The 15589-nt window shown below is 42.8% G+C and overlaps 1 protein-coding gene across 8 annotated transcripts in view; it reads right to left on the bottom strand.

The window, feature by feature from the left end:
• RGS6 (regulator of G protein signaling 6) overlaps nt 1-15589 on the bottom strand; it is a 291990-nt gene that overhangs the window by 97975 nt on the left and 178426 nt on the right. For 6 of the 8 annotated variants that reach the window (XM_061462703.1, XM_061462707.1, XM_061462706.1 and 3 more), the window contains one exon: nt 12237-12336. The exons of 1 other annotated variant lie outside the window; for it this stretch is intronic. In XM_061462703.1, the coding sequence (XP_061318687.1) occupies nt 12237-12336 (100 nt within the window). Of the gene's footprint in view, nt 1-12223; nt 12337-15589 lie in introns of all 8 variants that reach the window. One more of the 8 variants, XM_061462709.1, reaches the window with a different exon arrangement.

Below are 15589 nucleotides of genomic sequence, written 5' to 3'. Positions count from 1 at the left end.
ACTCTTGCAAAGCAAGCGGCCGTCAAATAGGAGTTAACTGAATGAAGATCTAATTGCTTAGTTTTATTTCTTGGCAGGACCAAAATATAATTTTCTTCCCTGCATGTGGTAGTGAATCATACATCAAAAATACCCGAGCTCATCAATTCACACCATACTCAAAACAAATCCATGGGAAACCAGCATGTGATTTTGAGAGATTTCTCCACACACACACACAAAAAAGTTAAAGAAAACACATGAAGGTGCATTATTTGTAATAAAGGATATGCCTGGTGAGCCTGGAAGCGTTCTCATTTTCCTGTTTGCCATTTCTGGTAGTTCTAAAGCCGAATGTATGGCACTCTCAGGTGCTACGCAGTACAAATACTTAACAGACCAAAGAACTGAGTGTTTCTACTGGAACAGACAGAAGAAACCAAGTTATTCATCAATCATTCAGTGTATCCATGCAAACCAAGTAACAGTTTGTCTGCTCCAGCACTGTGCCAACCCCCCTCAGCTACAGCTTCTTCTGGATATGTAGTCGAGCTGTCCCCAGTGAAGCTTTGAGCACCAGTGATTTGACTGGTGTGCTATTTATTTTTGTAAAAATCACCTGGTGCACGATGTAATTCTTACTACTATTTAAAGTAAAAAACCAAAACCAACCCTTTCTTCTTCACCCCACCCCCAACAGTTACATTAATGGTTACTTCAATGTTGTAACTGAGATATATCATACATGGAAGAATCATCAAACCTAATGTACATGTAAAAGACTAGAAAATAATTCATGAGTGTCCTGGGTTCAGCAGTAGCAGTCATTTTTCTCCTTCTTAGTAGCTGGTGCAGTGCTATGGTTTTGACTTTCAGCCTGGGAACAGCGCTTATAACACTGATGTTTTCAGTTGTTGCTCAGTAATGTTTACTCTGACCAAGGACTTTCTGAGTCTCATGCTTTGCCAGGGAGGAGGGGAAGCTGGGAGGAAGCAGAGACAGGACACCTGACCCAAACTAGCCAAAGAGGTATTCCATACCACAGCACGTCATGCCCAGTATATAAACTGGGGGCTGTTACCCAGAAGGGCTAGATCACTCCTCATTTCGGGCTGCGTATCGGTTGGCAGGTGGTGAGAGGTTGTATTGTTTTCCCTTGTTACTTCCCTTATCATTATTATTATTGGTGGCAGCAGCAGTGATTTGTGTTATACCTTAGTTACTGGACTGTTCTTATCTCAACCCATGGGAGTTACATTCTTTCAGTTCTCCTCCCCATCCCTCCAGGAGCAGGGGGAGCAAGTGGGGCTGAGTGAGCATGTGGCTGCATGGTTCTGGGTTGCCGGCTGGGCTTAAACCACGACAATGAGACTGGATTTACAGGATATACAGTTACCAGTTCATGAGTCTGGATTTACAATTACTAGAGTTAACTTGTGCATTTCATTAGAACAGCACAGGAAATGTAACAAACTTGTGTTTTGCAATATAGGCCCTTTAATTAAAATGCAAGTAAGAATCTGCTCAGTAAATACCACCCTGAAAATTACTTTCATTAAAAAGCCAAAGAACAATAGATAAGAATGAATAGAATATATGCATGGAATAACGAGGCAGATGTATTCACCAAATAGTAAGAGGGGTTTATTTTTCTATTGGCTGGAATGGCATGAAATTAAAGCAACAGATTCCAGGATTTGCTCTTTCACATTGATAGTGGTTACCATTGGGCATTTACATATCATTGCTTTTGCAGTACCTCAAGACAGAAATGGTTTGTCTAAAGGGTCAGATCTCCACATACACCTTGGTGGGGTACATGGCTTTTTGGGCACATGGGAGCAAAGCTGCTCCATGGTGTATCTGATGATTCGCAGCCCACATCAATGCTGGAGGCAGGGCAGAAACAAAGCAAGAGTTGTGAAAAAAACAAAACTGTGTCGGCAGATCTTTCACCATGCAACTCACAGGTTGCTATGAAGTGAAGACAAGAGAAGTGAAGTATTGCAGCTTGAGTGCAGTCTGCTCAACACTCACATCCAAAAATGAAAGCCACACGGTACTTATAATTAATCTCTGCTCTTTTGCTGTGTCATTCAGATCTGGAAACAAACTTCTGTAATACTGCTGAGCTTTTGAAGATAGCAAGATGAATGCATAAAAGCATAAATCATTCATTCCTATGAATTTCTACAGGCATTGAAATATTGTTGACTTTTCTTTTTAATGCTTTATTCATTAGCCACAATATTCATTCAGCTAAATGCTGTCTTTCAAAATAAAACTGCAGTCAGCAACAAAAATGTTCTTAATATGTAAAATTTTTTTGTTATTGTGGCTGAATTACCAATTCATCGTAACGCTGGAGTTCAGCAGGTAATTTATCATCAAATCTGTCTCTATTCCAGCTTTTAGTCTCAACTGGAAGATTGGAAAGGCCTACAAGCAATTCTTGGGAAGAACAAAACAAAACCAAATGCAACAGTTTTAACAGACCTGCTTTGTTCCAGGCTCATAGCTTTCACTTAATGCCTTCCAGGCCAGTAATTTTCATGCTCAGATTCTTCAATAAGCGAAATTATAATTTTGTGTTGTTCTAACTTCTGCCTAGGCAGCTGGAAGGTCTTCTTGGTTTTACTTTCCCTTTTGACAACATCACTTATCTTTGGTGATTTTGGTGATTTTTCATTGCATTTTTATTGCCCACAGGAATACCCACATCACATGAATATTTAAGCTCCTGATTTATCATAGCTTCAATTGACAGATGCAGAGACTCAAATCCAGCAAGAACAAGCAGGACCACAATTCTAATGCAAGAAAATTAAATTCCTCATAATATTCAGGGCTTTTAGATTGCACTTCAGAGGTCATTTTACTGACTGAATACTAAGGCTTCAGAAGGTGTTTCATAAGTATTCTGCAGTGGCCTAAGCCAAATTTTAATGCATCCACTGCTGTGATGCGATTTTCCACTGCAGGAATGACTACTTTAAATGCTGCCATATGAAAGTACATGGTTATGAAAAACATCTAGTTTTGCTAATTCTAAGCGATACTTAATTTCATTTAAACGTTTAGGATTTACTCCATAATGTGTGCACACATTTTTAAGGGATGTGCAAGCTTCATGTGATGTATGAGCATAGTTACGCAGAGATTAGCAGCCCCAAAGAGTATGGAGAACTAAGAAGGAGATGCAGAGAAGTGGCATCAACAACCAGCTATGAAACCTGCCTTTCTTCTCAAAGCTCAGAGTAGCTGTTAAATTACACATATCCAAATAACTGGGATAGGTTCATGCCACACAGGTAGGGAGGACCACTACTATATAACGAGCTGCACACAAAATGCCCCACACAAACCACCGGAGCTGGGAACACACAATATAAACCTAGCACAGCTTGTGATGAAAAGCTGCAGAGGCTGAACTGTAGCTTAACTGCAGCAGAGGGCAGTGATGCACAAACACTAGCAGCACTCATTCTGCATAGCACCTCCAAATGCAGAAGCCTGTCCTTATTTAGTTCCAGCATTCTTACCACTCTCAGGCTTATCCTTAAGAACAACTGCATGTTCTTTATGTGTCTTTAAGTGTACACACATGCAGATGCAGAGGTATATTGAATGGACACTCTAAAATACAAATTTTGGTTGCTTTCTCATATTTATTTGACAACTAGATCCTATTCAATTAATCTGCTATGCCCCTTGTCTTCTGAAAAAATCAAATCCTTTCAACTTTTGCTCCACAAAGTTGTGACTTGCATCTTAACAACAGGCAAAGAATTGCTACACTTCAGGCAGCTAATTTTTGTCTTTCTCTTCTCCATCCCTCTCATCCTTTGAAAGGTAGGAAGCTGAATACAGTTAAAGAAAAATAAGGGAGGGAGAAGGGAGCTGTGGATGTAGACAGCACAACTCTTTGGCTTCTTAACTGGGTTAATTTGTCATTTGGCACAAGAATAGAGAGTTTAAGAGAAAGCTACAGGAAAAAAAGAATTGCAAGGCATGCATTACTTGTGTAAAAGCTGACATATCTAATGCTATGTGATTCACAGCAGCTTTGAAATACTAGATTAAAAGGTATAACAGCCTTCTTAAGGAGGGATGGTTGGATTACATTTCCACTGGGTGTAATTTTAAGAAGAGATGTATAAAAGAAGGAAATAGAAGTCGCGATGATGAAGCCCAGTCTTGAATTAGTTTCAATGGAATTTTCTCAGAGCATTTCATTTTCTCATGAGAAATAAGTGGATTTCATGCTTGACTGGTGTTTGCAAGCCAGGTTCTACCACGCAACTGCACAACTGCTGAATTTACTGAGTAGCATCTCCTGTACATAAATTTGCAAAACCATACAATACTATAGACATACATATATGTCAATTTTAACCCATAAACATGTTCTTTCTATTATTTACAAATCAGTAAATACCCCAAATCAGTTAGGATATTGATTCAAGTTTTGCTGGGGTTTTTTGTGGGTTTTTTGTTTGTTTCTTTTTTGTTTGGTTTGTCTGGTGTCCCCCCTCTCTGTTTTGCTTGTTTTAACTAAATAGGCTCATTCATGTTTAGCAAGAGATTGACCTTGGTTTAGTTTTGAGACTATCTACACCTACTAACTTTGTCTGAAGCAGACTCAGTACCACATTTCAAGCCTCCTGTTTCTCAAAACAGGAGAGAAATGCCTCAAAACTGTAGAGGAATGACAAATGAAAGAAGATAGATAGACCTGGCCTAGAAGTTCAGACCCAGACACTATTTTTGACAAAAGTCTTAGCTGTTCAGGTTCAGAGACTAGTGCTGTCCCAGATTCAGGGATGAGTGGTTTAAACTGAGAATAAAACTACTCAAATGTTGAGGGAAATCTGTATCAGGCACATTCCTCTGGTTAAAATGCTACAGTACATGCATGCAGATGTAAGCTGCACAGATGGCCCAGAGGAGCCGAAATCCATTTGCAGCCACCTTATGGAGTTTCTTGGACCCAGTGAAATTAGTTTCTGTAAGGCAGCAAGGCAAGTTCTACCCCTGCAAAAGCATTAATAAAAGCAAACATCATGGCAAAGCACTCAGCCTCACAGCTTGCTCTCTGGGCCCTGCTAGGTGATAGGTGCTAGCTCTCAGCATTGCCAGTGCTGGTCCTGCTCCCCATACCATGACCTCTTTCTTTGTACAGTTCCTCTGAACAGGGACCTTTCAAACCCTGGATGCAAGGAACTCACTCTTCTCTCTTGTGCTTCTGGCTGCCACATCTAGATGAGATGTGTTTGATCTCCTTTGAAGGGAAAAGGCAATGAATACCCTCAGAGCAGCACCACAGGAGCTCATTTTGCAATGGTTGTATAAGTCCTCTAGCAGAAATTTTGTCCTGAACTACTTCACCAGGGAACACTATCAATAATGAAGTCTCCTTTTCCCAACTCTATGGGATTTCCAAACTCCAGCATCTTCTTTGAGTGACATTCTGATGTGTTCTGGGACAATGCCATAGGCACTTGCCAAGACACATGCTGGCTTCTTCAGACAGAGACACATGGCAGTTTAAACTTGGTTTAGATCATGAGTCTCAAGTAACGATAGGCCATCTGGCATATTTCAGTAATACTGGTACTTTCAGCTCAGAGTGGTCCAGGACTTAAATAAAACAGACATGGCAGGTCAGGAGTGAAATGCATTGGCAGGGCTGTGTGCACAAAGCTTGCATGGCAGCACTTAACACAAGGCAGTGCAGTGAGGACATCACTCATCTATCCAGCACAGCCACACAGGAAGCTTGGGGAGGAGAGCAAGAAGACAAGCGAGTGCTGGGGTAAGCTTTAAGAGCATGACCCAGATCCCAGCTAGGGGACTGCTGATGGAAAGAGGGGTATCAACTCAACAGAGTACAAGGATGAACTTGGAGTGAGTTTGAGGGCAGACTGGGAAGCATAAAGGAGGCTTTTTGCACTGGAAGCCTCAGCTGTTGCAGCACTGACTTCTTGCTGACTTGTTTTGGCAATGTTGTATAAGGTCAAGTCTGAATCAGTGGGAGCAGAAAGAATACACATTTGGTCCTCCAACCAAACAACAGGTTAATTTTAAGTTGCAATTGTATGGTGTCGTGGTTTAAACCCAGTCAGGTAACTCGTTCACTCACACCCCCCCCCCCCCTTCTTTCCATCCCCCTACTCCCGGAGGGACAGAGAGGAGAATCGAAAAGAATGCAACTCCCACGGGTTGAGGTAAGAACAGTTTAGTAACTAAGGTATAACACAAATCACTACTGATACCACCAATGATAATAATGATAAAGGAAATAACAAGGGAAGAGAATACAACACCTCAGCACCAGCTGACCGATAACTCGCCCCCCAAGCCCGACCAAGCTCTGACCGATACCTCCTCCAACCCTGCAGTCTCCCAGCCCTTCCAGCTAACTCCCACTTACATCCCGGGCATGACGTGCTGTGGTATGGAATACCTCTTTGGTCCGTTTGGGTCAGGTATCCTGTCTCTGCTTCCTCCTGGCTTCCCCTCCTCCCTGGCAGAGCATGAGGCTCACAAAGTCCTTGGCCAAACCAAAACATCCTTGTTATCAGCTCTGTTCCCGAGCTGAAAGTCAAAACACTGCACTGCACCAGCTACCAAGGAGGAGAAAAATGACTGCTACTGCTGAACCCAGGACATTATCCACCCCTTATTCCATACCATTCACGTCGTGCTCAGATCCCACATTTTCAATATACCATCACTCTTATCTCAGTGCACTCTTATCTTAGTGCATGGACCAGTCCCTATAAAGCTGCTGAGTCCATCTGGTCCATGATGTCAGGCTCCATCTCTTGTAACAGTCTTCCAGAGCAGGAGAGACTGTGTGCAGTGTTCACACTCGTGAATAACCTGGGCAATAGTGTCCATTGCTAAGTCCACCCCTCGATCATGAGTCCATCTCTATGTTGCATCTCTGCTCTGATGGCCTGAAGTGCCATGGGCCCACCAGGCTCAAAATAATTCACTGTCCCCTTAAGCAGTTTCTGCAGCTTGTTGTTGGGGACTCCATACAGCTGCCTTCCATCTCCGATGCTTCCAAAGCACTGGAGGGGCCCAGTGGACTAGATACTTGCCCATACTGTCCCACACACCCTGCCACTCATGACTGTTCAGCCTTGGGGAAAACCTCTTGGTCCCCCTATATTGTTGTCTAACCCCAGACAAGACCCAAACCTGACTCTGCTTAACTTCTGAGATCAGACAAAATGGTGGTGGGTAGCACACAGCCTGTGTGTGTGCCAACATGCTGATCCCCATCACAATCAGCAGGCAGGTCCCAAGGATACCCAAAGGCCATTCAAAACCTTCAGAACTCTCAGTTGATGCTGCTGTACTTGTCACTGGGGCTGGTGTAGCTGCTGTGCTTGCCGGCTCTCCCACCACCAGCTTCTCTTTTCCTGAGTCCAGCTCTTCCTCCTCTGCCTTGCTGGGAAATGCTGCGTGGTCTCCTGCATCCTCCTGGGGCTCGGCAGGCGGCTTCCGGGGGATGCTCTCGGCCGTCGCGGAGCTGGGATCCTCCGCGGGGCTCGGCTCGGCCGCGGGGCTCGGCTCCTCCGCCGCCTTCTCCCGCTGCTCGGCAGCCGCTTCCTTCTGCTCCTCGACCGCCCCGGCCTCCTCCACCGGCAGCCGTCCCCTCGCGGCCTCCGGCCCCGCTCCCGCCGCCGCTTGGTGCCCGGGGCCGCTCTCCCGGGCCGGTTCGGCTGCCGCCGGCTCCCGGGGCCGCTCCCCCTCAGCTCCCCGCAGCCTCACGAAGATGGAGAGTAGGGTGAGGACCAGGACGGTGAAGAGCAGCCGGACGGCCAGGTACAAGTCCACGGCCACGTCCGTCCCGCCCTGCTGCTGGAGCCCGCCCGTATTACAAGTCATTGCCATAAAGCACAGTGAGACAAGAACCTTAGCCCAGGCCCCACACTTGATAAACACCAACACAGCAAATACCGGCTCTACGTAAGTTACAACATTCTGAAGCTGTGAGATCAACAAGAACAACTCTGAGAGCCAATAAATCAGCATTGTGACGAGTGACTATTAATCTGGTCAGATCTGTCGTTATCTCAACCCTTCGTGCCCCACGTTGGGCGCCAAAAAGAACTGTCGTGGTTTAAACCCAGTCAGGTAACTCGTTCACTCACCCCCCCCCCCCCCCCTTCTTTCCATCCCCCTACTCCCGGAGGGACAGAAGGAGAATCGAAAAGAATGCAACTCCCACGGGTTGAGGTAAGAACAGTTTAGTAACTAAGGTATAACACAAATCACTACTGATACCACCAATGATAATAATGATAAAGGAAATAACAAGGGAAGAGAATACAACACCTCAGCACCAGCTGACCGATAACTCACCCCCCAAGCCCGACCAAGCTCCGACCGATACCTCCTCCAACCCTGCAGTCTCCCAGCCCTTCCAGCTCACTCCCAGTTACATCCTGGGCATGACGTGCTGTGGTATGGAATACGTCTTTGGTCAGTTTGGGTCAGGTATCCTGTCTCTGCTTCCTCCTGGCTTCCCCTCCTCCCTGGCAGAGCATGAGGCTCACAAAGTCCTTGGCCAAACCAAAACATCCTTGTTATCAGCTCTGTTCCCGAGCTGAAAGTCAAAACACTGCACTGCACCAGCTACCAAGGAGGAGAAAAATGACTGCTACTGCTGAACCCAGGACATATGGAAATCAAAGAGATGACTAGAAAGCCAGTTATGTTGCTTGTTAGTGCAATGAGATGTTCTTAAACAGTCTGATGAATGGGAAAAATAGAAAATTGTTGATTCATTTACAGAAACATTGTAATTACTAAGGAAATTGTTTTCTCACTAGAAGTGCAACCCCATTTATTGCAGCAACTGCCATCACATGCATTGGCTGACAGCCTAATCTGGACATGGATCACAACACTACTCAATACCTGTCCTCAGTCAGTTTTTCATTCCATACTCTAAACTTACCATTGGAAAATGTCAGATACAAGCACACAGATGTTATGCAGGCTGGTTTCATCTTACTTTTATTCTCTGTGCCTTGTCCATAAAACTGGAGACTTAACCAAGAAGATAATAGGGAGCTGTGTCCTCCTTTGACTTTGAGCCAAAACCAGGGAAGAGGATACGCAAATCTACTTCTAATGCAGATTAAAATGTGCCTTTGGCACTGCATCCCTACATGGACTCATCATACAATCAAAAAGGTTTTTTCATTTTTTTCCCCGATTCCTCTTGTCAGGAGAGGACCATTAATGATAACTCCTGGAGGCTCCTTTCCTTGAGTTACTCAATGCCTCATTCACACCTTAGGCATCAGGAGAGATGAAAGCAAACCAGATGAGTGGTTCTTTCCCTGGTATTCAAACTTTAAATCAAACACTCACTTCCTGTACTATAAACAGAGCCGCCTGTTTAGAGCACCAAGGTGCTGCTGTAATGTTTCTTTTTCTTAAGGTTTTATATTTCTCCTGTGTAACAAGCAATTAAAATAGAAGTGTCAAGCAAAAATAACCCCCTGTTAATCACAGTCATTGTGAGCCTCCCAACTAAGTCACATCTCAGTGTTGCTGTTCCATTTTTCAGGTAGAAAACTGTCTGAGAATGCCAGAGTCTAGAAATCAATCTCTTTGCAAGAGGACATCCAAAGTTTCTGAAAAATATGATCTCTGTTCATGATACTGAGTGGAATTAGATGAGCACCAAAACTGAATATACAATGAACCTAAGAATAATTCAAGTTGGAAGGATTCTCTGGAGTTCATTTAGTCTAACCTCCATCCAAAACAAGGTTAACTGCACAGTTAGGTCAGATTGCTCGGTTCAGCTGGGTTCAGGGCTTTCTGAACACCTCCAGATGCTGGTTCCACAGCTTCTCCAGGCCACTAGGCCCATGCTCAGCTGCTCTGATTATAAACAACTTTCTTCCTAAACTAGTTGGGATTTCTTTTCCTGCAGCTTGTGTACATTGCCTTTTATGCTTCCAACATGCATTCCTGAGAAAGGCTTTGACTGTGCTTTCTCCATACCCTTTCATTCCTTTCAGCTTTCCTGCCTCTATACTGAACAAACCCAGTGTCCTCAGCTTCTGCCTAAACATAGGTGCTTCTGCCTCTTCAAGTGCTCCAGCTCTTTACCAATTTATCACAAATACTGAAATATTATATAAAATTCTTTTGGTTTTGGTATACAAATAGGCAAATCCATGCATCTGAAAGGAGAAACGAGAAATGGAAAAAACTCTGGACTCTCAGCTGAGCCATTATTTTCCCATACTTCTCAAACTCAGAGGGTTTATTTGCTGCCTGGTGCATCACAAGGGAGCTGCCTCCAAATCACCTGAAGGGAATGATACCGAGCTTGTTCCCTTCCAAATCTGAGAACTTTCTGTGAGCTTTGAAGGGAGGTTTTGTTCATATTTTATCTTCATCTTTTTTACTGTTTCCTGTGCTGTATAAACCAGCCATTTAAAGATGATGCAACAGCAGCTGCTGTTCCAGAACAGCAGAGTGCAAGGCAGTTTCCATCACACCAGGGAGCTGTCAACCGGAGTGGTACCCAAGGATAAGTATAATCTGTTTAAAGATGCTGTGAAGTCACCTGTTTCCTTTTTCTTTTGAGTAACGGGTGGTGACTTGATGACTAGATCAAATGTTTAATAAATGCTATGAATATTAACAGGAATATCAGAAACCTGGTTTAGATGAGTTAATCTTAAGACATCCAGCCTGTGTATTGCAGACTTGAGCTTATAGAATGAGTTTTAAAATCAGATAAATGGTTATTTTCCCCAGGAACCTTCAAGAACAGTTAGCTCATACCCAATCCAGCCATAACCTGCAATTTAGTAACACAATTTTCACACCTCAGTCTAGATTTATGTGTCTTTTACACTGTAAAATCCTAATCCTGCAACTGCCAGTTACACTGAGTCACCAGTCACATCAATTTTAGACAGAAGAGCCTGTTGTTCAGTAAAATGGGGTTAATTGTACTAAACCTCAGTTCAGTAGAAACTTCATTTCAATTTCCATATTCCCTGCCTTTCCCCAAGAAATCTGTAGATTTGTATTCCCTTCTTGTAGCTTAAGTTTGACATTTTTTCTGATGCAAGGATATCAATTCACACTCCTGAATCATTCAAACTCTGCCCCATACAACCATTTTCACTGTAAAGATATTTTTGAAGTGCATCAGCTCAGATATGCTCTACTTCAGGGAACAATGGCTTGATACCAGCTGCACTGCCAGAATCCCCATTGACAACAGATATTGTTCGATTGTTTTACAACAGCATAAAGACCCCAAGAGCAAGAACTTTGAACTGTCAGTCTTCTCTGAGTTACTGATGTGCTATATATATGCAGCAACACAATTTCTGCATTTTTAGTGATTATCTGAATTTTACTGCCACAAAGGCACAGTCACAGAGAACAAAGCCTTTCACTTTTCAAATAGGAGGGGAAACTTCCCAAAACAGGCTCAATGTGTGGATTTTATCTGATTCGGAAAGAGACTCTGCAGGACAAAAAAAGTCATATTTACAGAGATACACATCCTCATAAATTAGATATCACAAGGTATCTCATACTGGACAACAGCTTACTGGTAAGGAGCGGGAAACCAGTAGTTTTGTGCTACCATAGTGAATACTAGTATTAAATTAGTGAAAACATGTACCATAAACTAAAGTACAAATCCTCCGAGCAATTTACATCACCCCGAATAAACTCCTCATTTATCAATGGCAGAATTCTTTATTGCACTGGATGATATTCTGCCTGGAAACACATGTTGGAACAGTTTTATACTCTGACTCACAGTTTCTGCACCGTCTTCACTTTTGTACATACAGCTTTAATAAAGCAGCACACATGCATAAAATTCCTCTACCTGTACTTGAAGTCCAGTAAGAATATCTGGGAATTATATTCTTTATTTCTCTTCTCTGATATTGTCCTATCCCCATAACAGCGAATTCCTCTGACTGGTGATAATGTGATAGCCACAAAAGCTATATAACATTTTTCAATAATGCACCCCTAAAATATAAATGCTTGCTTGCTTAAACGGAATTAAGAAATCTTGGTTCAGTACTGCACCCTGTAACAGTGACAAGCAGGAAAATAAGCAGAGAGGGGCATTTTTTTTTTCTTACATTCCTTTTTTTGTTTTGTGGCTGTAGTAGTTTGCTTAGAGCCAGCAAGTACCAGCTCAAGCTCTCTTGGCTGCTACCCAGGGTCCTTACCGGTGACGACACTGGGGATTTTAGACAGAAAGCTCTTGACAGTGCGGATGGGAACTCCACCTGTTTTGTCATCCTGCATTCTCGTAATGATGTCTTCAATCTGTCAAAAGGAAGGAAGACTTAGTGTTTTATGCAAAATGGTGACTGTAATACTTATATACTATGAGTTATTTGGAGCCCTGCTGGTAAGATGGGCTTCAAATATACCATGTGTATTACTGCACACACACAGACCTAGAGACACAGCTATTGCTTCCTACATTTAAACCTTGAGACCAGAAACCACAAGACAACATAGACAAGCTTGGAAATTGTCAGTTGGAAACTTACAATCCAATTGCACTTGTCCTTTTTTTTGCTGCTTGGGGTGACAGAAAGGTGTTGTTTGGTCCACACGTGAATTGGGTTAGCCTCTATACTGCAGTCAGCTTAAAGTCCTTCCCATCCAGTCCACTTCCCCCCTCTTATCCCACTTTCGTTTGAATCCTTGGTGCTGTGACCTTTGGAGTCCTTCCATTTTCCAAAGGGTCACAGACAGTTACCAACAGCCTACGGCTTGAGAAGAGCATAAGACAGGACAGCTTCAGAATGATTGCCACTGCCTCATGCTGTAGGCTTGGATGTATGATCTGCAGCCATCATACAAAGTAAACAACCAAAGGTAAAACTATCATAGAGAAAACCTAGTTACATTTTCACAGTCAAGTTAACTTTTACTTCACATGAACACACAAAATCCATCAGATATAGAAAAACATATAATCATCTTCAAAAGCCATATCAATCAGATGATCTGATTACTGGGGGAAGGAGCTTAATCCTCCTTCCATTTACTCTAAAATGGGAAGGGATTTTTGCTCCTTTTGAGGCTACTTCCCCTGCATTTGCTTGAAGGCAACGCCAGGGAGAACAAATAGCTGAACATAAGCACAGCTGAACGTAAGAAATCTGATATCTCCAAAAACTTCCTTCAAGTTAGTAAGGTCTCAAAAGCCCAACAAAAATAAACGCAGAGCTGCTGGCTCTGTTAGCTTGTGCAGTTGACAGTACAGCCCTGCCCACTGCTAGTGACAGGGAGCAGAGGCCAATGGCAGACAGACAGGGAGTACAGCTCTGATTTCAGATGAAGATTTTTTCCTCACATATCCTACAAAACACAACCTCAGCAAGAAAGATTGTGCGGTGCGAGCACAGCCCCTCTCTCCTGTAAAGGCAGCCTGAGAGCTTAATGAGCTCTCTTCAAATCTGGAAAGTCAGCTTTGTTTAGGGATGTGCAAGTGAGTTTTTCCACAAACTTAACACCTACATTTCAAAACAAGTTTAATTTCAAGCCTTCCCAAGGTGGTAAGGCAAGCTCTCTGCCAACTTCAGACACTGAATTTGATCACTGTGTTTTTAACCTCAGGCTATCACTTAACTGATCTGTTCACACCTTGTTTACATGTCATTTTTAAGTTAACACATGCCCTGAACAAATTCTCAGTAGGAATGAAGTCACAAAGATGAAAATATCCTGAGATATTCAATACATTACATGAGAGCTGGGTACCTACAGTTAACTTGTGATAAGAATAATTCTACTTTTCCTCCAACCCAAACACTATGAAAATTAATACCACATCTTCCTCTTTACCTGAACCTTATGCAAGGTTATTTGCTGATCAGTCCACTAAAAAGAGAAGATCTGACCCTTTCTACCAGCTTTTGTGTTCTGCTTCCAATGTTTGCAGATATTACCACCCAAATTTCTGGCTAGGTATGGAAATGTTTCATGACATAAGTAATACAGTGACAAAGCTGAAAAAAAGTGATTATTAGAGCTTCAAGTGTTGAGAAAAGTAAAGAGGGAACATCAAGCACAAAGTTCCCTTTCACCAAAGCTTTTCATCTTAACTTTGAAGAGTTAGACACTTCGCTGCAAATGATTCACCCTTCACTTTCTGCATATTTTATTAAATATCCTTTAGGTTTCCCTATCTAGCAGGCAGGGAATAAGAGCCCTTCGATAGTTCATTTCAACAGGCTAGGAGTCAGGAACTGATAAAACTAAGCATTCCTCATATTTTCTCACTCCCAAATAAGCAAGCTTTGATGAACTAACTTCTGCCCAACAGGAGTCATAGTGAGAACACAAAATGTTGGGTTTTTATGGCAGTCACTGCTATTTCAATCTGGTCTTATTTTGCATCAGTAAAGGGAACTGTTATTCTTCCCTCTCTGTAGATTCTGGGTCAATATGTCCCTGAGAAAGCCAAAGCAATTTATGTATCCGCTGTCACTGTTAGCTACACAGTGTAATGTATGCCTAACAAACTAGATCTGCCTTTTCTCCTGACTAGTTGCTGACAGCTCTACTCCCTACATTTGTCCAGAATGATTTTATTTCCCATTTCAGTACATTGAAAGCGGGGTAAAGGGCTTTTGGCTTCAGGGCTATGTTATTAATTGAGAAAGAACCCTACAGCAGGTAGTTTATGACAGTTTACCAACATACTGTTACACAGAATGTGTTAGGGATTTAACACATGTATGGGATTTGCTGGTATTTATTAGACTTTTCCATTGTCATTATTTTTACTGGCCTGTGGAAGATGAAGGCATGAAGTATGCACCAGGTTTCTGCCCGATTATTTGTAGCAGGTACCCTACACTTGGGCATTTCTGTCAGCAGCTAACCTGTGGCTGGAGAGTCTCTGAGCATCACTCATCAGTGCCAACATTAAACATATAAGGTTGTATAAACGGCTCTGTGTGATGCCAACCATCCTCTTCACCGCAGATGAGAGCACTCATGAGCATTGGTGGAGCTGGATGGTACATGGAGGAAAGGATCAGTCTGTTTTCAGCTAGCATGAGCTATATATATATATCATTATGTATAAATTTTATCTTATACTTGACTGAAATACAAGTCTAAAATAGACCATTTCTCACCTTGCCAATCCCTACGGGTCTCATAAGCACTCCTGACAAAGCTCTCTGATGCTACCAGCATGCCTATGGCTCTATCTGCTGACTTCTGCCACACAGCCCCACAGCCTCACAGACAAGAAAGGTTAATTTGACAAGATGTCTGAAGCCAATTCGCTTCACTGGACCAGAAAATTTCACTCTGATAAACACAGAAAGAGAAGGCTGGGAAATAAAAAAGGGCTAATAAACCTCCCTTCCTCACCCTTGAGGGAGAAAGAACAACCTTGATTCTGAAGCAGTGCTGGAGAGCAGCGAAGCAGCACCACCAGAGAATTGCTGTGTGACCTTCAGCAAACAGTTTCATCTGTCTCTGTCCAAGTCTCCCCTTCTCTATAATGGAGATAATACCAAATCACACAGGGGCAGTGAAACTTAATTTA

This window comes from Pezoporus flaviventris, unplaced genomic scaffold (genome assembly GCF_033815535.1).
Source record: "Pezoporus flaviventris isolate CSIRO_AGI_PZ_B2104156 unplaced genomic scaffold, CSIRO_AGI_Pfla_v1 ptg000035l, whole genome shotgun sequence".
NCBI lineage: Eukaryota > Metazoa > Chordata > Aves > Psittaciformes > Psittacidae > Pezoporus > Pezoporus flaviventris.
The sequence above is the reverse complement of the archived record's forward strand: the minus strand, read 5'-3'. Positions and strand labels throughout refer to the sequence as shown.